General features: G+C 37.6%; 1 protein-coding gene across 1 annotated transcript; it reads right to left on the bottom strand.

Annotated features, from left to right (window-relative positions):
• Positions 1-341: 341 nt before the first annotated feature.
• On the bottom strand, positions 342-27,154 carry LOC117291691. Its single transcript, XM_033773538.1, has 6 exons — positions 26,785-27,154; positions 9,234-9,278; positions 8,081-8,173; positions 6,902-7,116; positions 2,752-2,927; positions 342-1,072 (listed from the first exon to the last, which is right to left on the bottom strand). Exons 1-6 carry the CDS (start codon positions 26,870-26,872, stop codon positions 946-948), a joined length of 744 nt encoding a protein of 247 aa, XP_033629429.1. The 5' UTR covers positions 26,873-27,154; the 3' UTR covers positions 342-945.
• Between the last annotated feature and the right edge of the window lie 743 nt (positions 27,155-27,897).

Here is a 27,897-nt window from a genome sequence, read left to right as displayed (position 1 = left end):
CTGGCACCTTAAAGGTTACGAAAGTGTTTTGAAATTTTACTTTTACTAAACCAAGACCGCTTTCCACACACTATGTTTTCTTGATGTCGCTTTGAATAAAGTCTATTACAAACGTTGCTCTATTGTTGAAATCAACAGTGCATCATACATTTTTTAAGATGCTAGATCTATTCATTTGGCCGATTTGAGCCGAAAAGATTTTGAGCCGGGTTTTTTTTCCAGAGAAATTTAAATATTGCACGAAAACATCCACAAGTGTGGAGTAAGAATGAACTATTGCACGTTACAGTACAGTCATTTTTGTGCATGTGCAACAGTTCATGTTTTATGTATATTTTTAGTTTTGAAACAGCGCCATCTGTCTAAATTTAATCAGAGACAAAAAAATAATACAAAACTCATTTCCCAGAAAATCTTACCAAGAATCCTTTTTGGATATGGTGGACACTATATAGGAGTGTACTGTGGGGTTTGAGGTTATACTGAGACAAACTTATCCAAACCTAGAAGTGATGTAGTATTGTGTCCACCATGCTTCAAAATGGCTTATTACTAAACCCCGTATCACAACTCCTAAACTGCGCTATAGAGAAATATCAATGCATAGGCGAAAAAGTGTAGTTGCGCAATTAACACATTACGTACTAACACAAGCCTAAAGCCCGGTGCATACTCCCTGCGAACGCGAGAATGCGATACGTATTTTGACGTCATAAATAGCAACAAATAATTCGGAGGAGTAGAGAAACGTCCGTGCCTTTAGTACCGTGATTATTTTGTACAAAATAATAAATATGTCCCTTTTAAAGATACATTTCCCATTGAGGCATTTTACTTTAAGGTTGCACTTTAAGGAATGTTGTTCTTGTTTTCGTTTCTTTATTATGTTTGGTTAGGGTTGTTTTTACTGGCCATATTGTTTGATAAAACAACCTTTTCCTGGTGCTAGTAACTCGCAGCACAGCTGCAGCAAGTTTCTATCGCAATCCACTCCCACTTGTAACCTCCTACGGTGTCGTCTTCAACGTAAGCAATCGTCCACGACGAACGGGATTTACACTCGGACGTTATTCTGTAGTGGGACGGGTAGCAGAACAATGACAAAGAAGAGCAATTGTTTTGTTATTAAAGAGGATATAGTATGAAGGCTAGCAGTAGTGTCTTCTAAGGTTGAGTTTGACGCTATTTTTCATCAGTCAAGTTCTCTTAAAGGATTTGGGTACTTTTTGTAACACAAAACACAATGTCCACAGATTTATATTAAACTTACACCGTTTGAAGATATTGATGGTAGAAAGCGTACCTTAAAATATTAGTTGCTGAGGTGCTGTAGTTTTTGAGAAATGAGCAAAACAATGTCATTAAAGTACGTTTTTACATGCTAAAATAATTTTCGTTACATGACCACTGAGACGAAAATTATGTTCATGACTTTGTTTTACTCATTTCTCAAAAACTACAGCACCTCAGCAACTAATATTTTCAGGGAAGCTTTCTACCATCATTATCTTCACGCGGTGTAAGTTTAGTGTAAATCTGTATACATTGTGTTTTTTGTCCTACAAAAAGTACTACTTCCGGTACAGAAAAAAAAGTTCACAGATTTACAAATAATTTACAGTGATTACAGAAGGTAATGGTGAAAGACTTCTCTTGAAATATTATTCCATGAAATGCTTTACTTTTTGAGAAAACATTAAAACAATATCAATTCTCGATATCGAGAATTACGGATTTATTTTAAACACAAAATGTCATGACACGGTGAAACGTGCGGAAACAAGGGTGGGTTTGTTGAATGAAATGAACCGAAAGTGTCCAATGGCTTTAAATGCAATGGATTTAATTGCACTGGACACCTTGGGGATATGTCAAAGACCCGTGTTCCCACTTGGTTGCAAAAAGTTGCAAGAAAACAATGAGGTTTTTATTCTAACAATTATTTTGAATTATTACAAATAGTGTCCGGTGTAAATTATTTAAAATATTTGAATTGAATTCGAGACCTAAGCTGAGATCTAGAGTTCAAACATCCTGAAAGCACACTTGTGCGACAAGGGTGTTTTTCTTCCATTGTTCTCTCGCAACTTCGGCAACCAATTGAGTTCAAATTTTCACAGGTTTGCTATTTTATGCATATGTTGAGATACATCGGGTGAGAATAGTGGTCTTTGGCATTCACCAAAGGTGCCTTGCACTCTAAAACCTTCAGAGTCAGAGTTTACCCAGATCCTGAGGGGTCTGGCCCATTTCTGGAATCTGAGTCATTATAACCTCAGAAAGAGATCAATCTTACACCAGAATACGAGTTAAAAACCCATGCTTTAATTACTTTCCGGGTCATTACTCGTTTTCAATTTATGAAGGGTGTATGAGAAGGTATGTTTAATTTAGAAAAGCAGATTTTTCTTGACAATACACCCCCATCCTCCACTATTTCTAATCGAAACACTTCATCCCCGGGGTGTATGTTGCGCGTGCCAGCCTGATAAGCGACATTTCGAAACAATTTACCTCAACAGCTTTATAGAAACGGTTTTGATTGACAATAAAAGTGAAAGAGACTTGTAAAGAATACAAATGCCGTTCATACTATCATACTCTCACTATTACTCGTTACCAAGTAAGGTTTTATGCTAATAATTATGTTGAGTAATTACAGTGCCCACTGCCTTTAAAGAAAACAAGGGCATGGAATCAACCAACCAAAATGATATTTTGCATTTGTGGTGCACTTTTGAGTGACGATACCTGATTGACATGTGGTTGCACCGTTCTCCGTTATTGCGACACTTTGTGACATAAAAATGCTGGTCGGGATGGAGGTTGACGACCTGGTGAGTTCGTGTGATTCCTTGGACCTCCTCCTGCCATCCACTATCGCTGGCGCATATCTCAGTCAGGCGCCCACTGGCTGTTCTCTTCTCCTATACAGAGGAAGACATTAGAAGAAAGGGAAGAAAAAGAAACTAGACATTGAGAGTTTGTCTTGACAAAAACTCTAGCTGTCTTCTTCATAGGTTATCATGACAAGAAAAGAAATGGAAGAAAAAGAAACTAGACATTGAGAGTTGGTATTGACATAAACTCTAGCTGTCCTCTTCTCCTATACAGAGGTAATTATTAAAAGAAAAGAAAGGGAAGAAAAAGAAACTAGACATTGAGAGTTGGTATTGACATAAACTCTAGCTGTCCTCTTCTCCTATACAGAGGTAATTATTACAAGAAAAGAAAGGGAAGAAAAGAAACTAGACATTGAGAGTTTGTCTTGACAAAAGCTCTAGCTGTCTTCTTCATAGGTTATCATGACAAGAAAAGAAATGGAAGACAAATAAACTAGTATTGACAGTTTGTCTTGACAAAAACTCTAGCTGTCCTCTTATCCTATACAGAGGTAATCATTGAAAGAAAAGAAAAGGAAGAAAAAGAAACTAGACATTGAGAGTTTGTCTTGACAAAAACTCTAGCTGTCCTCTTATCCTATACAGAGGTAATCATTAAAAGAAAAGACAAGGAAGAAAAAGAAACTAGACATTGAGAGTTTGTCTTGACACAAACTCTAGCTGTCTTCTTCATAGGTTATCATTACAAGAAAAGAAATGAAAGAAAAATAAACTAGACATTGAGAGTGTGTCTTGACACAAACTCTAGGTGTTCGTTAACAGCTGACGAAAATGTGTTTGCAAATTTAACACAGTAAATAATTTTAAATTTGATTGGGGTTTGCACCTCAATGTTTGACTTCAATTCTTAACGTTTTGAAAACCTACAAACAGGGAAAAATGTACGTTTGGCCCAGTAGTTTTTTTCCCCCCATAATGCACTTCAACTTCTGAGGTAAAAGGTTGCACAGGATGAAATCGATGCTTTTCTAATCATCGTGTGATCACAAAGTAACTCGCATTTTGTCATCATTTTGTTGTATCACCGTCTGTTGTTGTGTTTGTCCCGATTTGTAAGCTATTAGCAGAAAATAATAAATATTGCTCTACTCTATAAATGCTTGTCCGAGTGGTGTCAATTTCGCTCTTTTGAGAGTGAAGGTCACTCTATGTTTTTCACTCTCTTTATTGTAAAAGAGTGAAAAAGTACTCGTTTTATACCACTATTGCAAAGAGCCATATGGCGGACAACTCTTTTTGAAAAACGGGTAGCCTACTTTTTGAGTGAAGGTCGTTCTAATTTCACTCAAAAAGAGTGACACGGATTAACTTTCACTCTGAAAAGAGCGAACTGGGACAAGAGAGTGAAAGTTTCACTCTTTTAAATTAAGGAGTAGAGCTCTGCTTGGAATCTCTATACATTTTAAACCCACGTTCTTGATTAATGGAAATGAATCTGTCATGGAGCCTATACCATTCAAGGGGATTTGATTTTCCGTAGCAATTTGTACTTTCTCGTTGGCGAGTTTTGTGTTCACAGAGACTCAAACTGGTTCATGATTTCTCAACAGTAATTTCATCCATTCTTATTCCAGAAGATCTAGAGAAGAAAAAAGGAAATTGCCAAAATTGGCCTTTCTTCGCAAATACCATCACATTATTTCATTTCGATAAAAGTATATTTTGGGCAGTAGCTCCCGAATCCCGCAAGATCTGCAAACTGGCCAGAATCTCTGGGGTAATCAGAAATCAAACCACCGTAAAAACATGCAGATCGAAAACACCAAAAAATCGAAAATTAAAAAAACGGTAATCCGTGTATATAGGACGCTGTTCGGCTAAGACATTCAAACCTTTTGGTTAACTCACATTTATTGGGGAAAAACGACTAGTTATCAGCACGTTTTAATTTCTCGCTGTTATTAGAAATGTTATGACAAAATATATTGTTTGTCAGACACTTATTATGACAGTGTTTTGAAGAGTTTTGTAGATTTTGCATTATTTTGACCATGACATGAATCCCTCCCTCGCTGTTAAAGGCAGTGGACACTATTAGTAATTGTCAAAGACTAGCCTTTACAGTTGGTGTATCTCAACATATGCATAAAATAACAAACCTGTGAAAATTTGAGCTCAATCGGTCATCGAACTTGCAAGATAATAATGGAAGAAAAAACACCGTTGTCACACGAAGTTATGTGCGTTTAGATGGTTGATTTCGAGACCTCAAGTTTAGCGAGACCTCAAGTTCTAAACTTGTGGTTTCGAAATCAAATTCGTGGAAAATTACTTCTTTCTCGAAAGATGGCACTTCTGAGGGAGCCGTTTTTCACAATGTTTTGTACCGTCAATCTCTCCCCATTACTCGTCACCAAGAAAGGTTTTATGCTAATAATTATTTTGACTAATTACCAATAGTGTCCACTGCCTTTAATGAAGATTAACCGTATAATGTGGTTTAATCTATAAGGTAGTTTCAAGCGTTAAATTATTGAGAGAGACAAAAGGAATACCACAGAGCAATGCTTTCAGCAGAAGCGCGTTTAACCATTGTACAATCTCAAAAAATGTGTGTGATTTTTTTTTACTCGTTTCTCAAAAACTACATCACCTTTTCAGCAAGTCATATTTGAGGGGAAGCTTTATTCTACCATCATCATCTTTAAACCGTGGAAGTTTAATGTAAATCTGTGGACTTTTGTGTTTTGTGTCGCACGAAAAGTACCCAAATCCATTAACTGCCCCTTGATTTGATGACAGTCAGCTCTGACAGTTAAATCAATGTATCGAAACAACAACGATAATCATCTTCTCAAAAAGTCACTTTTAGTTTTTTAAATATGGCGTTTCCGGTCTATTTCAGCGAACAATAAAGTCTTACTGACATTCAAAATCCACGAATGTTTTCCCCGAATTAATTCAAAATGTTTGTATGCTTTCTTTCTTTCTTCCCAATACAGGTTCATTTCAATTAATTTAAAATGAATGTTTGTTTATTTTTTTTTTATTTTAAAGAGGAATATCAATGCCTACTTTCAGCTCCACTGAGTTTCTGCATTTCTGTTTTCTTCCTTGTAGCCCTTTACCTAGAGTGGCTAACGCCTTGTTTTGGGTGACTTGCATTAAAATAAAATTAAAAAATAGTTTTTCTATTGTTCTCTGCTTCCTCAGATTGCTTTGTTCTGTGGATCGCTTTGATCGCTTTGTGCTCGTCGGTTACCGAGTGGATGACGTCATCGGCATCGATAGAATGGATTGTGAGTATTGTAACTGAAAATTGTGGGTTTTTTTGTGGTTTTTTTTCCTGTTGTTTGTTTAGTTTTTATTCTATTTTGTATTTATTCATTGACGATTTTTCCGTGAAGAAAACTTGGCACAGCTCCAAACGGAGTGTAAACACCAAGCTGGCAACAGCCAACCTCTCTCTCTCGTAACGTTGGTTTATCGTCTGTTTGGTATGTTTAGACTATACACGATTGCGGGCGTCTTACAGATTCTCATCAACATGAACCTTCTTTGATATATTATTCGTGGAATTTTGGGAGCATTATAAAATATTAGTCGTAAAAATCAAACAGGTGCGAACGGTAAACAAAAAATTATAGATTTGGTGTACTGGTTGACCCCCGCATTGACGTCATAATGTTCGAGTGAAAATAGACAGAAATTGCACAAATCAAGAATTTGTGACTCAGTAATTAGACGACAATACTTGTTCTAGTCGTCATGAAGTCACCCTCGAACCCACAACCGTGTGATTGCAAGTCCTGCAGTCTAACCACTGGACCACGGTGACATAATGTGCCCGATTTCATAAAGCTGCAGAAAATTCTGCTGACCAAATATATTGTCTTAGCGAGAATTAGCAATAGTAACTGTATGGCATTCGGGCTGGTAATCTATTGTTTTGTACTAAGATACAGTTTGTTCGTCTGAGCAAGTTTTTGTGCTACCAGACTTTTTAAAATTGGGCCAAGATGTTGAATGATGGAGGGATTTGTATTTGTTATTCTCACCCGATTGTCGGGGTAGTCTTCTGAACTTTCAGGCCAGTATTTGGCAAAGTCAGGTTTGGTCTTGCTGAAGGCTATCCGATTGTTGTTCAGTGCCGGATGTTTCAGGATCTCATCATAGAAGCCGGTGATCTTCTCATGTAAAATCTCCCCTTGTCTTTTGCTGAGCTTGATGTGGCCCTCTGACTGTATCTCGCCGATTACTTTCACTGCAAGATCTGTCAAGAAATTAAAACTTCCTTTGTGTATAGCAGTTCTTCTATGGGGTTGCATGCATGTTAGGCGAATATGTTTTAAGTCAGGTGCGAAGATGTTGAACCTGTTACCCAATTTATAAAACACGCTGCAAGGGTTTTCGAAAGTGCTGATTTTGTTGACGTCCATATAACACAGCACACGGGACCACCGGTATAACGTCTCAGACGAAGGGCGAAGCATTAATTGGTTAGTCATGCTGAGTGATACAAGTGTATGTCACCGATTAGTTTTACGGCAAGATCTGTCATAAAATTAAAAATTGTATTTGTTTGTATAACATTCCATCTATAATGGGCGTTGCAGAATGCATGTTAAACGAATATGTTTTTCGGTACATATGGTATATGTACTTTTCCCTAACGAAAAACACAATGTCCACAGATTTACATTAAACTTACACAGTTTGAATATTATGATAGTAGTAAGCTTCCCTTGAAATTTTACTTACTGAGGTGCTGTAGTTTTTGAGAAATTAGTAAAAGTAATAATTTTCGTCTCAGTTTCAGCATGTAAAAACGTATTAACCAGTTATGCTATGGTTTTGGTGTAATATCATAACTGGTTAAGGGGATTTTACATGCTAAAATAACTTTGGTCTCATGAGACCAAAATTATTCTGTGACTTGTTTGACTCATACTAAAAAACTACACAACCTTAGTTTGTAATATTTGAAGGGAAGCTTTCCACTATCATTATCTTCAAACCCTGTAAGTTTAATGTAAATCTGTGGACATTTTGAAAAAGTACCCGAATCCTTTAAAGGCACTGAGGGACACTATTGGTTTAATTGCTCAAGCTAATAATTATCATAAAGACGTACTTGGTAGAGAGCAATAGAGAGCTGCTGGTAGCATGGAACATTTTAAAGGGCGTTGGTTGGGGTGGGGTATTTTGTTTGGATTTGGCAATTATGATATACTCACAGTGAAGTACAAGATGCAGCATTCCATTGTCGTGTATCGTTTTGGGAAATGAAGGCTTTCTGTCGGGCATTTCTTCGACTTCAAAACCATAATCTGATTGGCAAAAAATTACATGTTGTTAAATAAATTATTTCTCTGAGTCGTAGTTAAAGATCAACTTGAACGAAATTGACATTGCTGTAAATTTATTGTAAAAAAGTTAATGAGTGCGAAATGATTACATACACATTGAGTTAAACTCAATAATCGTGTCATAAGGTGATTTGTTGTTGGTTGAGCAGTGATACACTATAACTTGCCAAAGACGCCGATTTTCATGAAAAGCCCTTAAGCGCATAGGAAACAGCACTGTGACGTCATACAGCGGACGGGATAAGCATTATGACTGCAATGGATTAGCGGCGACACTCGTTTTTCCTCTGAAGTAAGGACGTTCGAACTCCTTCCGTGGTCCTTTCTCTATGTCCTTTCGCTATGTCCTCACACAATCGTGTTTTTCAATTATTTTTTTTAGTGAATGGCACAAGCATGGAGAATAAAAAATAGCATAGCAAGCACTGAGTTAGTTCACAGATAAGCATAAAACAATGAAGACAGGCAATCAAACCAATGCAGATCAATAGCAAAACAAAGGATTAAGTATTGAACAAATACAAATTGACTAGAGCGGGATTTGAACCAACAACCTCCGGTTGGTTGAAATTGCTCTTTCCAAAAAGGAGCCATAATTAAGTTTCTCCTATAAAAAAAAAATGGTTATAACTAAGCATGATTTGGGATAGAACTACGAGAAATTTACTATTTGAACCAACAACATCCGGTTTAACTTGCCGACGCTCTACCACAAGTTAACTAATGTTAGTTTCTTCTGTGGTTTATAACTTGCAATTTTCATTTTTTTAAAGACACTCACACTAAAGTCTCTTGGCATTCAAATCGTTATTCAAATATTACATTTCCCACTAGTGTGGCATTGCACTTGAAAGCAATCAGGATAAGGATCAGCATAATCACCAGATTTACATCGTTCCCAATCAAGATATAATCCAATACTGTAATTCCACAGAGATAGAAATATTGCTTTTGACTATTTATGAGATACTGTAAAAAAAAATACATATATATATATTTATATATTTGCATTTATACATACCTTCGTACAAATCCATCGGTTGACTGACAAAATGTTCTGTTGCATCTGATAAAACCAAAAACAACGAAAAACAATACTGTTAAATACTCGATCTTAATTCATGAGTATGCGATTAAGGACTTTGTATACGTACTTTGCCTCGTCCTGATGCACTGTGCGTGGGTTGAGGACTGGGCTCCCATCCGGGAGTGTGTGGGTAGTCTGGGTACATTTCCAAATCATATTTTGTTTTGATTTGTTTAGTTGCCATTTGAAAGCACTCGATTGGTAATTACTTAAAATAGTTTTTAGCACAAAACTTTGTTCGTAACAAGCAAATAGAGAGATGATGATAGTTAAAAACATTGTGAAAAACAGCTCGCTCTGAAATAACTTAGTTTTGAGTGAGAGGTTATTCTCACTCAAAATATTAAAAGACTTCAGGTCTGAAGATTTTTTTAGCATCTGAAAGGAAACGCTTTTTTTTTGTACAACCGGCAATTTCTCAATCAAATTATTAAAAGAGTTAAGTTTTTTTTTTCAATTCTCTTGCAACTTCGATGACCAATTTAGTCAAAATGTTCACAAGTTTGTTATTTTATGCATATGTTGGGATACACCAAGTGAGCCCCGCTAGGATTTGTCCTATCCTGAGTTAGGATGAGTTACCCGTCCTAACTTAAGATTGTTTCAATGCGTCCTAAGTATAATGGGTATTGAACACATGCTTCCTAAGGCCTAAATATCAAAATTTAAGAAGGATTTGGTGAAATCGACGGCCGTGCCTTTAAAGGATTTGGGTACTTTTTCAAAATGTCCATAGATTTACATTAAACTTACAGGGTTTGAAGATAATGATAGTGGAAAGCTTCCCTTCAAGTATTATTTACTAAGGTGCTGTAGTTTTTGAGAAATGAGTAAAACAATGTCATGAAAATACGTTTGTAAATGCTTATATTTACGTCTCATGAGACGAACATTATTTTCATGACATTGTTTTACTCATTTCCCCACAACTACAGCACCTCAGCACGTAATATTTTCAGGGAAGCTTTCTACTATCATTATCTTAAAACTGTAAGTTTAGTGTAAATCTGTGAACATTGTGTTTTTTGTCCTACAAAAAGTACATATACCCTTTAACCATTGTGCATTTTTTACATCAATTATGAAACCCCAAGAGGAAAGCTATCAATAATGCCCATTAAATATAGAGGATGCTTTTTCGGTTACAGGAATAAAAAAAGAGCCTGCCGCAAAATCTCATCAACTATAGTTTGAAAGACAAACATCACCTGCTATCCACCAACGCACCATGCGTTTAAATACCATATCATAATTTAAAAGTAAAGAAAGAAATGTTTCTGAAAGCCCGCAAACCTTTAAATAAATATTGGTTATTTTGTTTCTGTCTATACAGCAATTGGCATTTTAAAGTACTATAATGTGGGATTATTATAATCGCTTAAGAATTAGCGAAGAGGAATTTTGATGAGATACCTCAAGGCAACCATATTATTGTAAAACTAATTCTTTGATACCGTTTATGTTATGTTATCAATGTTGAAGCGACCCACTCCCGTTTGATATATCCCCGTCGCTCTTCCCCAGCGCATTGTATGCTGTAGACTGGCCGCTGGGGACGAGCGAAAAATTATATCCCCCTCCCCCACTTACTCAATGACGGCACAACCAATAGGGGCGCTGTTTGCGAGGGATTTCGTCGTGAAAGAGATATGAGGCAGTGTAAACCTTTCTTGCCACGTGTACCATAGGGGCTGAACTTTTGGCATGTGCGTGATTCACCAAACCAGCAGTGATGCTCATTTTTTTTTACCGTAAAGTTTGTAGACCTACATTATGACCAGTAAATTTTGTGTTGCGGAAAAACAATTTTTTTTAAGGCACTGGACACCTTCGGTAACTGTCAAAGACCAGTATTCTCACTTTGTGTATGAATAACAATTATGTGAAAAGCTGAACTCAATATGGTAATGGCAGTTGCACAGAGATTGATGAAAAAAAAAAAAACTTTGTGCGCAAATTTGTGTGCTTCTTATAATGTGCCTAATAAAAGGCTTCAGGCCTGAAGTCATTGAGTGAGAAATTACTTCTTTCTCAAAAACTACGTTACTTCAGATGGAGCTGTTTCTCACAATGTTTTGTACTATCAACAGCTCTCCATTGCTCCCAAACAAGTATTTTGAGTTACTACCAATAGTGTCCAGTGCCTTTGAGCACGTTGCTCTCCACACTCTCGGGCCCACACAATAATTTTTTACAATAGCAAGCGCTAGATCAGCCCTTAGCAATACACGCGACAAGGAACGCGCCTGCCACCTCCTTGCGATCAGAGCTAGTGATACTGACAACAACAGCTGAAAACATGCATTATTCATTATGATCTCCATTGCGAAATCCATCGCAAACAAACAACACCCTTTTATGGTTCCACCACAACTGAGCAGTGACAAAACATCGCCCATGGCCCCTCGCCCCCTGGTCATGACCCCTGCCTTCGTTCAACGAAAGTTCAGCCTAATTACTGTCTGTAGAATCATGTCCGACCCTTTCTTTCCCCTCATCCCTTATAAATGATTCAAGGTTGCGGAAACTGCGTCAAGACGCATCCGGTGACTGGGAGGCCGTAGACGGTGCGAGAGATCGAGGAAACGGTATCTTTGTGCGTTATCTGGAGTGGCACTAGGGTGTACTGGTTTCCCCGAGTGTATTGCCACTGGCCTTCGATGAGCAGTAGGGTTAAGCGAACAGATCCACCCTCGCTGGACACTTTGATATATGTATATGTAGATATGGGATATACCTTAAGAATCACCCCGCGACTCATGGTTATGCACTCTACAATAAGTAGTGAACGAATCATGTCCCAACGTCATGAGTATTTTACTGCAACCCACAACCTTTTCTAGTAATAATTCATGGGAAAATCCCATACCAATTTAATCCCATTCAAAGGTTTTGAAGAACACTGCATTCTACAAATGTTGAACCATAGTCACATGCCTCCTGTGGTTGCTGACTTTGTGAACGGCCCATATTTCTCTGAAGGACAGGGCCTCTTTTTCCAGATGGAGTCTATGACCAGTTAGCTCATATTGTGTGTTTTCATTTTGGTTTTGGCGCCTAGCAATAGCTTTAAAATGTCTGCCAACCTCTTCCTTCAATAACAATCTTCATGGTTATTCACGAGACTGAAGTGAGTCGTCAGATTAATTCGCGCTCGCAGCTTGCGACTGACTAAACCTCTTGAGGGCGCCTTACCCCTAATAGTCGTAGTCTGGTTCCCAGACCCCAAAATCTCCGACTAGGCTCTGCCGAATTTTTAACAAGAGACGTCAAGGAATCTATGGTCAGGGGACCAGACTATAATAGTCGACGACCACTAATCCCAGTGATTAGGCATTGCATCACAACAATTTTATTATCCACGTCTATTACAAAACAAGCACACGGGTACATACCCAATCTTACTTGCAATCTTGCATTTAATAGTTAAAATATAGTTACTTCACCTTTTAAGTAAATAACGTAACTGTATCATTCATTGTGTCAGCTACTTCGCCTATAAGGCCTAAACCCTACCACTCAAATTAACTCGGGTCAGATACCGCTCCGTCTTCAACTATAAAATTGAGCTACTAAAACCATTTTTTTAAAAACATTATAGCTTACACATCTAAATATAGCACGACATCAATCTTCCCCATCTTTTAAAATAGTAATGCTATTGGAACATGCAAACCGTAATACGGTAGCCGAATTCGGTTAATGATCGACACACCAGTAATGGGGTGACATAGAGTGTAAAAGTACCCTCCCACATTACTGCATTATTGTGTGGATTTAATGTTACATACAAGGGAAGTAGTTATGGACGACTTTCATCAGGAATTAGCTCCGAGAAAAAGGGGGGAAATATAAAATCAGAAAGCCACCTTTTATGATGCGATTAATGTGCGTGTATGATGTGTGGGCAGTGGACGAAAGACAGACTCACTCTCCAATCCACCCCCACGTTGGGTTGGGAGGAGGGGGTAGGGGTGGGGGTTGCTTCTAGGGTGAACAATTTGTTACTTTTAGTTTAGGTTATACCACTTGGTGAAACACATGGATCATTCAGAACAAAATTTACCTAGTGTCTAATCATTTCACAATCTGATGCAAATAACGTTGTTTTGTTCTATGTTTAACGTGATAGCTCAAGGCACGTTGAGAATCACTTGGGGTGGATATGTGTGCATTATAAATGATGTTAGTATTTTTATTTTGTATCGTATCGGGATGTAACCAGGTGCAACAATAGCATTATGTGTTCTAAATGGGGATAGGTTTTGTTTTGTCGCGGACGAAGCCCGGGCAATGTTTAAGGTTTGTAAAACTTGTGTTGTTTTTTTTTGGGTTTTTTTGGTGAAATCATTGATATAAAAAGGGTTTCTTTCCGCAAAAAAACCCTGGGAGCTTGATGATCCGGAACTAAATTTCCCACTACAAAAAAAATAGTTTCCGAGGCGCCGCGTATCAGCCAGCAGAGAAAATCTGACTTTTGATTGTATAGTTTACGCGAAGGTAATCCCCCCTTTAATTAGAAAATAAATGTATACAACATTAATAATCACTGTAGCCTTATTCGATTGCAACCACTGAACGCGTACACGAAATTGTTCACTAAAATATTTGAACTAAAACAAAATAAGAGCACACATTCCCCTTTTTGCATCCCTGGAGAGACAATTTTTGTTCTTTCCATTGTCCCTGTACTGTAGATCTTCCCATTGACTTTGTACACAAATGCCTTGTGGAGCATCCAGGTCTTAAGAATTTCCCTACGTAGTCCTTTTATTTTCCCTTTTTTGTTTTGTCCTTGGTCTCCAATCAGCTGAGGTCTCGAACTCAAGGCATCTGAATGAACACAACTTGTGCGACAAGGGTGTTTTTTCTTCCATTGTTCTCTCGCAACTTCGACAACCAATCGAGTTCAAAGTTTCACAGGTTTGTTATTTTATGCATAATAGTTGAGATACACCAAGTGAGAAGGCCCAATTTCATAGAGCTGCTTAAGCACACAATTTTGCTTAAGCAAAAAAAATCATTGCTTAGTAAAATTAGATTACCCGCTAAGACTCCACTCAATTGTTATGATATGTAAACAACAGCTAAAGTCACAATCATTATGGCATGACATTTTGGCCAGTAACATCTGTAAAACAAGCGAGCTATTTTTGTGCTTAAGCAATTTTTTGGCTTAAGCAGCTCTATGAAATTGGGTTCTGGTCTTTGATAACTACCAAAGGTGTCCAGTGCCTATAAGCACCAAAATAAGCCAAGTAAAACAAAATTATGCTTACCAGAATAATGGTTACAAGCCAATAAACCATGTCACATGTACTACTTTGTCAACTTGTGACTGGTGTCCTGCTAATTATTGCTGAGCAGGGATTTTTTAAGCAGCATTTTCTGCTAATGAATTTGGCCCTGCTGTTTACGCGGTATAATAAGATATTCGCAGGTGGGTATGGTTGCGTGCAAAAGTAATTGAAGCATGGGTGGAATTTTACTCTGAGTGCCAAAAAAAGAGGCAGGCACAATTCCTCGGGGTGAAAAACTAACAAACATACTCTGTATCCACGTCGTATTAAACCATTTTAAACGGTTCCGCTTTAAATTATCTCAATTGTCTATTTTGACCGGACCCTTGGGGTATGAAATTGCGTGCTGTTTATTAGAGATTTACATAATATTGTTATACAGGCCTAATTCATAACCCAATTCCATAATGACCTACATCCAAAAGATTGACAAAAACAGTTTGATATTTCAATAAGGTATGTTAAAGCCAGTAGACACTATTGATAATTGTCAAAGACTAGCCTTCACAGTTGGTGTATCTCAACATATGCATAAAATAACACACCTGTGGAAATTTGAGCTCAATCGGTCACCAAAGCTGGGAGATAATAATGAAAGAAAAAAACACCCTTGTCACACAAAGTTGTGTGCGTATAGATGGTTGATTTTGAGACCTCAACTTCTAAATCTGAGGTCTCGAAATCAAATTCGTGAAAAATTACTTCTTTCTCGAAAACTATGGCACTTCAGAGGGAGCCGTTTCTCACAATGTTTTATACCATCAACCTCTCCCCATTACTCGTCACCAAGAAATGTTTTATGCTAACAACTATTATTTTGAGTACTTACCAATAGTGTCCACTGCCGTTAATATCATATTGTCTTACGGCTAGGAATAGTTCGTCGTATCCATTTGTCTTTATTATTACATCTTTGTTCCTTCTATCCTTATAGTAATAATAATATGAGAACGGGTGACCTCTGCGGAAGCGACCCACTTCTGATGTCTAAAACAGGAAGGTGACTTTCCGCTGCGTTTGTCCTTTGGGGCTTCTCCAGTATTTGGTGTTTAGTTGAGTGGACCCTGGGAGGCATATGGCCGTTATAGGCACTGGAAATTATTGGTAAGTACTCAAGATAATTGTTAGCATAAAAACTTACTTGGTAACGAGCAATGAAGAGTTGTTGATGGTATACAATACTGTGAAAAATGGCTCCCTGTGAAGTAACGTACTTTTTGAGAAAGAGATAGTTGTCGCTTACGTTTGGAAAACCTTCTTAGGCATCTGAAAGCCCACAAATTTGTGCAACAATGGTGTTTTTTCTTTCATTATTAATTTGTTCTGCAAGTTTGATGACCAATTGAGTTCAGATTTTCACAGGGTTGTTATTTTCGCATGAGTTGGGATACACCAAGTGAAAATACTGGCCAATGACAATTACCAAAGGTGTCTATGGTGCCATTAAGTCCTTGATGGTGTCAACTGGTATAGACACCCTCGTGGAAAATACCTTTAATGCCAAACAACAAATCTTCTAAACAGATACTTACAGCGATATATTAAAGACAGTGGACACTATTGGTAATTGTCAAAGATCAGTCTTCTCACTTGTTGTATCTCAACATATGCATAAAATAACAAACCTGTGAAAATTTGAGCTCAATCGGTCGTCGAACTTGCGAGATAATAATGAAAGAAAAAAACACCCTTGTCACACGAATCTGTGTGCTTTCAGATGCTTGATTTCGAGACCTCAAATTCTAAATCTGAGGTCTCGAAATCAAATTCGTGGAAAATCATTTCTTTCTCGAAAACTACGTCACTTCAGAGGAGCCGTTTCTCACAATGTGTTATACTATTAACCTCTCCCCATTGCTTGTTATCAAGTAAGGTTTTATGATAATAACTATTTTGAGTAATTACCAATAGTGTCCACTGCCTTTAATAAAAAAAACATTTATACATAAAACATAACAAAATTAAATAGTGTACATTTGCTTTGTCGAAGAATAAGCCACACGGGAAACTGACTGTGTAAATTGTTCACCAAATCTTGGGTTGAACAAAGAAACATACCTAGCGCGGGACTTTAACCTGCGACCCTCAGATTAACGTATCCGGCGCACTTATATAGCGCGCAAAACCGTCACTCAGTGACGCGCAATGCCCTTTAACATTCAGTATTTTACTGCAAGGAATGTGGGACTACGTTTGAACTAAGAGACCTACTCATTTTACACATAGCACCATGCAATGGTTTACAAGGTGCTGTTGTGCAATATGCTGCCAGTCAAATCAGCCACACCGGGGCGAACCCCTTTTCGTGTCGATAAGTGTACTTGGTTATGTTAAGAGCGTTAGCAATGTTTCATACTATCAACAGCTCTCTTTTGCTCGTTACCAGGTAAGTTTTTATGCTAACAATTATTTTGAGTAATTACGAACAGTGTCCAGTGCCTTTAAAGATGGGAGGTCAAATTAGAAACCCTTTTACGCCAAGAGTACTCATCGGCAATTGGACAATGGGCAAGCTGATCACAATCTCGAAAACGAGGGCGCGTACACGGTTGGGCTTTTTAGCACTTAATCTTTTAACACAAGGTGTTTTTGTTTTGCAAACACCTGAGCCGGCAGTCAATGACCAGTGTTATTATGGCTGTTTTTTAAGATGCACGCAATTTTCCAACGAAGCGAACCCTTCCCGAGTAAGCCGATACAAGCTCAAGAGATCCAAGGAAAAATGTAAGTTGCATGAAGAAAAAAAATCAAAAGAACAAGAAGAAAAAAACCAAGGCTTGAACGAGGGTGTCCCACTTGCGGGTAGATTAATGGGTTAATGTAGGACTTGTAAGGATATATCGTTACGATGGCTTGTTATTTCTTCACCCGCTCTTGACCCAATCTGGTTGCTAAATCCATGCGTGACTTACATATCTCATTTCCACTTCACCACCGAGAAATGGCCACCTGACGCACGTGACGTAGGAATATCTTGAGAATCCACCATCCATCTTGTTCTCAAAATAAAGACTTTCACTTTCCTAAACCTGGCGTCCTTTAAGAAGCTGCCCACTCGATACAGAGAATGGGGAGGTGTAAAGAAAGAGAAAGTAAAACCCGAAAACAGAAAAAGAGGATTTGGGTGAAAATGGCACGCGATCTTGTTAGGGTACCAATTGTTCCAGATTGGTTCTATTGCCGGGCAGACATTCTCCGGAAGGTGTAAAGATTCTAGATGATCGTCTGACGGTAAAATGAACTTCTCTTAAGCTATCTAATAGGTTTGTTTGTTTCTGGTTTAAAGCGGTTCAAGGGGTCCATGGTTGGCCAGGACCGGCGCGGCGGAAGGACTGTGGCCAACAGCGTGGGAGGTGAAAAGACAGGCTCGCCTCTACTCGAGTACGTAATTTGACACGTTTTAGATGAGCGTGGAGTGTTTCGTGAAGTGGGCTGCACCGGAGCAAACAAAATCACTTGGGCGGGAAAACCAATAATGACTGTTTTGTAATCGCCAAAGAACACAATGGTGTAGTTCTGTCCCCACGCCGGTTCGCAATTTTGTCCTGGTATTGGGATTGCCATCTTCAAAGATGTGTCATGATTTTATTTTAGTACGAAGATGTGTCATGATTTTATTTTAGTACGGTTTCCCTTTTTTGAATCGTTTTAGAAGAACAAAAAATTCCCCATTGAAAAGCACAACGACATTGGCAATTTTAAAGTACAGGTAAAAAGCAAAATTGCCGACACTCTCTATCTTTATTGGATTCGTGGGTTTTGGGGTCGATTTCTGGCTTCCTTGCCGGCCCACGCATCAGACAGAAGCAATGAAAAATGTCTGACCACATATCCACGTACCAACACCTCGTCATACGACTTAACATAAACACAATAGTTATATGTACTCTCACTTCCTACCAATCACCCCGCAGTTTTACCCTCAAAATCATTTTGACGTATCAAACGCGGCGAGAGAATGGGGCAGGGGCGGATCGCACCCGCCCCAAGAGCCTTGCCCCTCTATTTTCCGACTTGAGTTTGCGCTACACAGAATTGTCATTTCATTTAAAACAAATCTTTTCTCCTAAAGAAAAGCAGAGGCCGGGCACGGCCCACGTATACACGGGGGTTCTTGTTACCAAATGAATAAACTTAACCACGCCTTCTCGACCTGAAAATACTTCTTGGCAAATTTCTTTTCAAAAGCTAAAAATGAGTTGGGCACCAGCCACAATAATGCAAACTTATTGTAAGGTGTCTGGTTCTGCTAAGTAATACTATTCTGTGCTCAGCAGTTTTGGTACTTGCAGGCCTATGGAATTCGAGCAACGCGCACTACAATGTGTGGCTAAAGTGACGTAACAATTACAACAAAACCTCACTATGCCCGCCATTTTTGTTGACACGCGGTTGTTTCCAGGAAGTTTGACCTAGAGATGTCTTGTTCGATTTAAAACAATGTTGTTGTTTAATGCAACTGTCATGCCTGGTAGGCCTAATAGATGCATCTTAACTCTGAGGCTGTATCACTGTCAACACGTTTTCTCAATTATTTCAGCTGTCGTGAGTTGAGACTCTGCATGTTTAACAAATGAAAAAATGATATTGTATTTTTGACGGTATAATGAAGACTTCCGATTTGGGAGCCGACCAGAACGAAATCATAACAATGCGATAAGCAATGGCGAATTAAAGGGTGTCTTGTTCATTGACCTTTTCTTTTCAGTGCACAGTTTATTCAAAAGTGAACAAAATATTGATCGATTTTGGTGAGAACGCGGAACAAACTGCCTTTTGTATGATTCATCCCCGTGATCTTACATATATATGATTTCATAAAAACAAATGTATGTATAAATAAATAAATAAATACATAAATTGAGTTTAAAGGCAGTAGACACTATTGGTAATTACTCAAAATTATTATTATCATAAAACCTTTCTTGATTACGAGTAATGGGGTGAGGTTGATAGTAAAACACATTGTGCGAAACCGCTCCTTCTGAAGTGACATAGTTTTCGAGAAATAAGTAATTTTCCACAAATTTGATTTCGTGACCTCAAGTTTAGAAATTGAAGTCTCGAAATCAAGCATCTGAAAGCACACAACTTCGTGTGACAAGGGTGTTTTTTCTTTCATTATTATCTCGCAAGTTCGATGACCGATTGAGCTCAAATTTTCACTGGTTTGTTATTTTATGCATATGTTGAGATACACCAACTGTGAAGACTAGTTTTTGACAATTACCAGTAGTATCCAGTATCTTTAAGTTAACATTTTACTAAAACAAATTAAGGAAATAAATTACACTCACACCGACATTCGTTCCCAACAGTGGCGGCGCCCTTTCAATGACTAACAAAACTAATTCACAAAGAAAGAAACACTATATTTATAGCTTAATGAATTCATATAATTTGGCGCAGCTTACAGTGAGCTACGTCACACTTACGACCAACATAACTTGCAATTCTTCTCGGCACTGATGTCCACGAAAAGTTAAAAGGTTTACACTGCGGTGTAATACAATATATGTCAAGTGCATCGTAAAAAGTGCCATAGGCAATAATTGGTGAGAGCTGAAGATTAATTCAGCGAGAAAGCTGTAATCACAATTATGTTCTATTGGCATAAACGTTGAATCTAATTTGTTTGCATTGCATTCAATTAATGATTGCGATTATAAGGTGCATCGTCAACGGTATTGGCACATGAAATTATTACAGTAATATTCAAACAATGTCTGTTATAATGACTGACTTGGCCGCATGTACCGAATGCCGTTGAATTCCTCTGACTATAAACGCAGTTTCTATGTCATATGTTTAGGGGCAAGCCTTTCCATAGCAACCTCCATATAAGCAAACCCACGGTACTATTGGGGTAAACACATCCATTCAGAGTTGAGATGGGTGTTCACCGTCTCTTCCGTAACTACGCAAAAGATTGCCCCTGTGACATAATTATAGCAACTGTCTATATTCTGGGAATTCAAATTTAAGTGGTAACCTGTGATCAACCACGTCATTGTACCAGACAATATTCACCTCTAGCACGCAAATGGCTTATTAAAGCTCGTTTTGGAAGGTTATAGACGCCTCTCTCTGACGTCATACATTGGCATTGGAGTCAAGTTGCACGATGAGTAAAGAGTATGGCTGCTTGGGTTGAATACACTTTATGCAAATGTTGAATTGTGTCACAACATCTGTTAACACGATTGAATGTTGTTCTAAACATTCGGCCCTCCATGTGACCAGCGTCTATAAACACGCGGGAAAAGCCTCATTTTCATGGGTGAACGATCTCGCCACGCCATTTTACCTCTCACAGCACGCACTCGCTGTTTTTAGGAGGGGACAAGATACGGCGCATTGCCAATGGGAGCGAGGTTGACACGTGAACTATCAAAATGGCGCAATCACGTTTTATATTTAGCTGACGACGTCACTGGGTGAATTGGGTCAATAATAAAATGTGATCAAAACATTTTGGGCGCACGTGGTGACCCATGTTGATGTGAAAATTAAAAGCAATTTTGATCAATGGATGCGCCAACTCATGAAGAACACTGCCTAAGCACAACGAACACATGCTAAAGGCACAAGATGGATCTCACAAAGAGTTAAGACTAGTCTTATCTCGAGTTAGTCCTACTTAGGACTAGCCTTATACGTTTTTCATATCTCGTAAGACTAGCCCAAAGTTAGGACCAGTCCTAACTCTTTGTGAAATCGACCCCGGACACCTTTGGTGGTTGTCCAAGACCAGTATTCTCACGTGTAGGCCTATCCCTACACAAAACACAAAATCTGTAAACATTTTGACTTAGGTCATCTAAGTTGCAAGAGAACAAAGAAAGCAAAAAACACCTCTGTTGCCGAATGTGTGCTTTCAGATATTGAGAGAGAAATAACCTCCTTCAGCAATAGCTTTATTGCGCATTACAAAGTAAATGTTTACGCTATCATTAATTGTGAGTAACTACAAATAGTGTCTAGTGTCTTTAAGAGTCAGTGTGCATAAAATTTGTAATAGTGGAAGTATATTATTGTTCAAAGATGTGCACATAACTTAGTCCTACGTGATATAAAGAAGGGTGGAACTTCCCCAATAGTGTACAGTGGCTTGAAAGCACTTTACACCAATAATCGCATGAATCAAGTTGACACAAACAAACCATTAAGTTGATGGGGTCCAAGTCCGTGTGTGTTTATACGGTAGTTATAAAGTGGATTTTCGCATAAAACACATGTTTCCCCTCGATGCTATTTATAGCATCTAAAATAATTATTCCAAGCTATTGTTTGTAATTTGTTACTGTTTTGTTAGGTTTGTTTATAGATTTGTATTTAATGTTAATTCTCATAAAGGGTTTGTTTGCATGTTTTAAATATTATTACTGTTTATTATCTTTAACTGTATTTTATATATTTATTTATTTATTCATTTTTTATTTAGTTTTTAGTTTGTTTTGCAGGCTTCCACATATCTCAGTTTTACAGTAAACAAATTTAATTTAAGTTATTTTTCAGCGTTATTATTAAGTTAGTTCGTTGTTATTTTATTTGGTTATCAATTTGCACCTGTTTTTTTTTTTGTATTTAAGTATTTGTCTACTTACCCTTTGTTTCTTCACCTGTTTCATTTGACTTTTTGGATTGATATTTTATATTTTTCATTACATATGTTTTATAGAAATATTAACCCCAGCCTATAAAGAGCGCTAACGGATCATTATGTGGGAAGTTACACAGACTTTCTGTCGTTGTTAACAACCTCAGGCCTTCCTTTAACAATAATGACTTCGTTTTCAATCAGCAAAACGGACAGTGACATTTTCAGTACCGCCTGCTGACATATTTTACTCTTTTCTAGTTGAAGTTTCAGATTTCCGCCTTTAAAGGCACTGGACACTATTGGTTATCACTGTTATAACATCACAAACTTACTTGGTAATGAGCAACTGAGAGCTGTTGACAGTACAAAACATTGCAAGAAACGGCTCCCTCTGAAGTAACGTAGTCTTCGAGAAAGAATTAATTGTCCACAACTTTGATTTCGAGACTTTAGACTTAGAACTTGAGGTCTCGAAATCAAGCATCTGAAAGCACACAACTTCGTGTGACAAGGGTGTTTTTTCTTCCATTGTTATATCGCAACTTCGACGGCGATTGAGTTCAAATTTCCACAGGTTTGTTATCTTGTGCATTATGTTGAGATACACCAAGTGAGAAGACTGGTCTTTGACAATTGCCAAATGTGTCCATGTGTCTTTAGAAACAAAAGTAGGCGGCAGCGACGTCCAATGTTTGTGGACAACAAAAAGGAGATATCTCTTATTTTTAATGCCATTTGGAAACCACTAGGAGGGGTTGTAATTTATGGATACGTGCAGAAGGGACTTAAGTGTAACAAGTCATTGAACGTTCAAGCACGTCAGCCTTCGATTATATCGAAAACAAAAAGCAGAATGTCGCCACTTAATGCACAATGTTTCATATCAAATGACACAAAATGTAAATAGAGTTGTAATGTAGCAAGTATTCTCTATAGTGTTTTTTAAAGGATTTTGGTACCTTTTGAAGAATACCAAACACACATGCCCACAGATTTACATTAAACTTACACGGTTCGAAGATAATGGTGGTAGAAAACGTTCCTTAATATATTACGTTCTGTTTTACACCAAAATTTCCAGTAGTAAATGTAAGTTTAAAACTTGCATCGCCGGATTTTTTGCCGAAACATTTTGTGTTACTTTTCTATTCTTTAAAAAAATTGTTCAACCTTTACTTAGGATGCCTTTTTCAAAATGAGAACAATCCACAAAATACATACGTGCCAACTGCGGGATATAAGTGTAAATAAATAAACCATATTTAAATAGTGCACGACCCGTAAATTGTTATCTAACTGAGACTCATCTTTAGCAGGTATGTTCGTAAAATACCTTTAGTGAAAGCATTAAATTATTTCTCGAGTAAAATGAAGCCATTTCAAAATTGAAAAATCGGCCAAATATGGGATCTAGCATTTTTAATACGTTATTTTGTTAAAGGCAGTGGACACTATTGGTAATTACTCAAAATAATTATTAGAATAAAACCTTTCTTGGTGACGAGTAATGGGGAGAGGTTGATGGTATAAAACATTGTGAGAAACGGCTCCCTCTGAAGTGCCATAGTTTTCGACAAAGAAGCAATTTTCCACGAATTTGATTTCGAGACCTCAGATTTAGAACTTGAGGTCTCGAAATCAACCATCTAAACGCACGTAACTTCGTGTGGCAACGGTGTTTTTTCTTTCATTAATATCTCGCAACTTCGATGACCGATTGAGCTCAAATTTTCACAGGTTAGTTATTTTTTTGCATATGTTGAGATACACCAACTGTGAAGGCTAGTCTTTGATAATTACCAATAGTGTCCACTGCTTTGAATCCATATTATGACAAATTAGGTAATAGTTTTTGAGAAAAAAAAAACCGGTTGGCTGCAGCCCGTCTTTTCAACCCATCCCTTCTTATAGACGGGTTAAATTGTAAGAGGAAATATTTGTCCACTGGACACAACTTGTGCCAACTTTGCATTCTCTGAATGTCCGATTCTAATTTTAAAGTTATAAAAAAAAATGCTATTATATGAGATTGTGACAAATTTATTTAAGATGGCGTAATGGGACGTATCTATATTCCGGAGCGTTTAATACAAACAAGTCTTTTCTCTGCGATGATGTGTATATAGAGGAGATTTAAATGGATATTGGATCCATAAATAGACAAAGACAACAGCGAAGTCTAGTATTTCAGGATGTGAAGGAGGTTCTGAAGGAAGCTGGAGGTGATCCAAGATCTGAAGAAGTGGCCCAAAATTGAAACCAGATGTTTTTGTTCTCTTAGTGGAAATAATATCTGGATTTTGATCAGGGTAACGAACTGCGTCCAGAACAAAATAAATTACTTCTGGTTCTTTCTTCCTATCTATACATTCTATTTGAAAATTAAGTTGTGTGTTGTTTGTACTAGGGGTGTTTTTTATTGCATGGGAACTCAAGGCGGCTTGCAGAATTTACAAAACAAGTTTTAAAGGCAGTGGACACTAGGGATTGGTAATTACTCAAAACAATTATTAGCATAAAACCTTACTTGGTAACGAGTATTAACGGGGAGCTGGTGATAATATAAAACATTGTGAGAAACGGCTCCCTCTGAAGTAATGTAGTTTTCCCAGAAAGAAGTATAGTTTCTATGAATTTTATTTCGAGGCCTCAGATTTAGAATTTGAGGTCTCGAAATCAAGCATCTGAAAGCACACAACTTCGTGTGACAAGGGTGTTTTTTCATACATTGTTGTCTCGCAACTTCGATGACGGATTGAGCTCAAATTTTCACAGGTTTGTTCATTTATGCATATGTTGAGATACACCAAGTGAGAAGACTGGTCTTTGACAATTACCAATAGTGTCCAGCGTCTTAAAAGGTAATTCTTTTGGTTTTTTTACTCCTGACTTTTTGGCAACAATCCCCATTGGTTTGTACACACTATAACCTACTGAACCTTCACCCAAAAGGGTATCTTTTGTCTATACATTTTGTGATTTTCCCCAGTTCGAATGTGAATACCTACTCATACGCTACTTACTAATACAAATAAAGTATGGGCGGGGATTTTAGCTTTGATAATAAGTATAGCCGAGATATTTTGTTTTTTTCGAAACTCTTTTAATAGAAAAGCAATCATTATTTGGTCGAAACTCCTTCAAAAACAGTCAATAGTTTTTTTCATGCCTTTCATTGGATATGAGGTTCTTTACCAAATAACGTTACCATAAAGAGCTTTGGTCAAACCACGAATGAAAGTTAGTTCATAGTTGAACGTATTGATTGTTAATTCGTGAAACATTTTTTTTAGAACAAATTCGATCTTGGATTACCCCTCCACAGAAAGTGGTAGTTCCAATTAATTGTCGTACCAGCAGTTCACATATTATGTACGACTCTATGATACTTAATTAGATGGAGGTACGTCTTGGCGTACATCCTTATGAACTGTTTAAAGGATTTGGGTACTTTTTTAAAATGTCCATATATAGATTTACATTAAACTTACAGGGTTTGAAGATAATGATAGTGGAAAGCTTCCCTTCAAATCTTACTTACTGAGGTGCTGTAGTTTGTGAGACATGAGTAAAACAATGTCCTGAAAATACTTTTGTAAATGATTAAAATAATTTTCGTCTCATGAGACGAAAATTATTTTCATGACATTGTTTTACTCATTTCCCAAAACCTACAGCACCTCAGCACGTAATATTTACAGGGAAGCTTTCTACTATCATTATCTTCAAACTGTGTAAGTTTAGCGTAAATCTGTGGACATTGTGGGGTTTTTTTTGCTACAAAGGTTATATAGACCCTTTAAGGAGTAACCCTGTTTCAGCCCCAGGAGAAGGTGGCCGGCAATGTGCCCCGGTGACAATTGATTTGGGTCGACAGCCCAAATCAGCTAAGTGTGCCTTGCGATTTTAGATGGTCTCTAACAACAAACTGAGAAACTCATTACTCTCCTTTAACATTTCTTCTGTTTATTTCGCCCCTGTACATGCATTATACCAAATTTTGTCAAGTGGTTGTTAGGCCTATACTATTAACACGTCTGTCAATGTCTCAAAATGTTACGGATTAATTAATACCAGTAACGTACTCGCGTTGATGTCCAGTGTGCAAGAGGCCAGGACGTCAAATTAATAGTTATTTTGCGAAAGTGACGTTGACTTTAATTGGTTCAAACTTTAACGAGAAATGTTTCAGTAATAATTAGAATCTGATGGGTTTGTTCACGGTAGTTTCACAAAAGGTGAATCATTTTGTTCTGACTTCAAATAGATTTGAGTGGATTGTGACGCTAACAAAAATTGTAACGTTTTTTTATACGGACAATTTAAAATCACAAACCCGTATAAGTATTGTGTTGAGATACCATAAATAAATACCGTCATGAGAATATTTCCTTTTACTTTGATCATTAAGTAATTGTACGCAGAGGAAGAGTTACAACGATGTTAAACACCCAACACTACATGGTAACAATATTAATGATTATGCCTTGAAAGTGTGAAAGTCTATACTATTCCAGTTTGAAATGGTTCTCTTCCAAAAAGATAGAATGTAACCAAACGCTAAGAAAAGTTTTGTACTCACCCGTCCGGCATATACTACACAGTAGCAATAAACTAACTGTTGTATATAGTGTAAGGCGCTCCAGTGTCAATTCAGTACAAAAACTCATGTCTCTAAGGAGGTGATGAAACGGATCTGTGGAGAGAAGCTTTTTTTTGTCTTCCGTCTTGACAGTAAGACGTCCAGTGAACTAAATGTAGCCAACAGGTATGAACTCGAAGAGTGTATGGATGGAAGAGAGAGCCGGTCGAGAGCGTGGGCAAGCTATCGTGTACAAGTCAGCACCATATAATAACCTAACCGAAAATGGATATTAATCACATTAATAAGCTAACACGTGATGATGTCGTGAGTGAGTCGAACGAGAACGTCTGGTGCATGCTCTTTATCTTTAAGAGTCCACGGGCCAAGTTACAGTGCGTGATGGCGAAGATGTCCGACCCCTAGGGCCATGTTTAAACTTTAACAAGAGAGAGGAGAGAGGACAACGGCTACTTGATCGCATTCATTCATAATAACTGACGGCTCGTTTAGTCATGTTTATCCTTAAAGGTGAATGGGTAATTAATTACCAGTGTGGGGTAATTAATTATCAGTGTTTGTGCAGCGAGAAATATTCATTTACTCTGCTAACACGCAACAAAACCTATAAACAGTCTGTTCTAATTGACAATGATTTTTGTGCCTTAAAAATATATTAATTAGTGGAGAAGTTATTAATATTCATAAACTGCTCTACTGGAACCGGAACAAAAGCTGAAATCACTCTGTTCTAATTTACAATGATTTTCACGCATTTTAATAGAAGGGAGGTAGCTGACACGCCCAGCAAACCCCTTCTGTTTGGCATATAATTTTAAACAATTAGAAATCTAAACTTATTTATTATTATGTGATTTCGATAATTTGCTGGAGCCAGGTTGTTATGAAGTGGGCGTGGTTTATGATGTGTAAATTATTCAAGTGAATTGTTATTGGTTGACCAGTTGGCTAATGGAAGAGCGACGAATGTGCGTTTGCGTTCCATGTGAATACGTATTTTATAGTGTGACTGTTGGGTGTATATAGAAATGTTATTGTGTGAAAAACACCATAATAAAAAACATACTTTTTTGGGTGATTCCTTTTGTTGTC

This window comes from Asterias rubens, chromosome 6 (genome assembly GCF_902459465.1).
Source record: "Asterias rubens chromosome 6, eAstRub1.3, whole genome shotgun sequence".
In the NCBI taxonomy this organism is placed as follows: domain Eukaryota; kingdom Metazoa; phylum Echinodermata; class Asteroidea; order Forcipulatida; family Asteriidae; genus Asterias; species Asterias rubens.
Note: the sequence above shows the minus strand (reverse complement) of the source record. Positions and strands in the feature narration are given on the sequence as shown.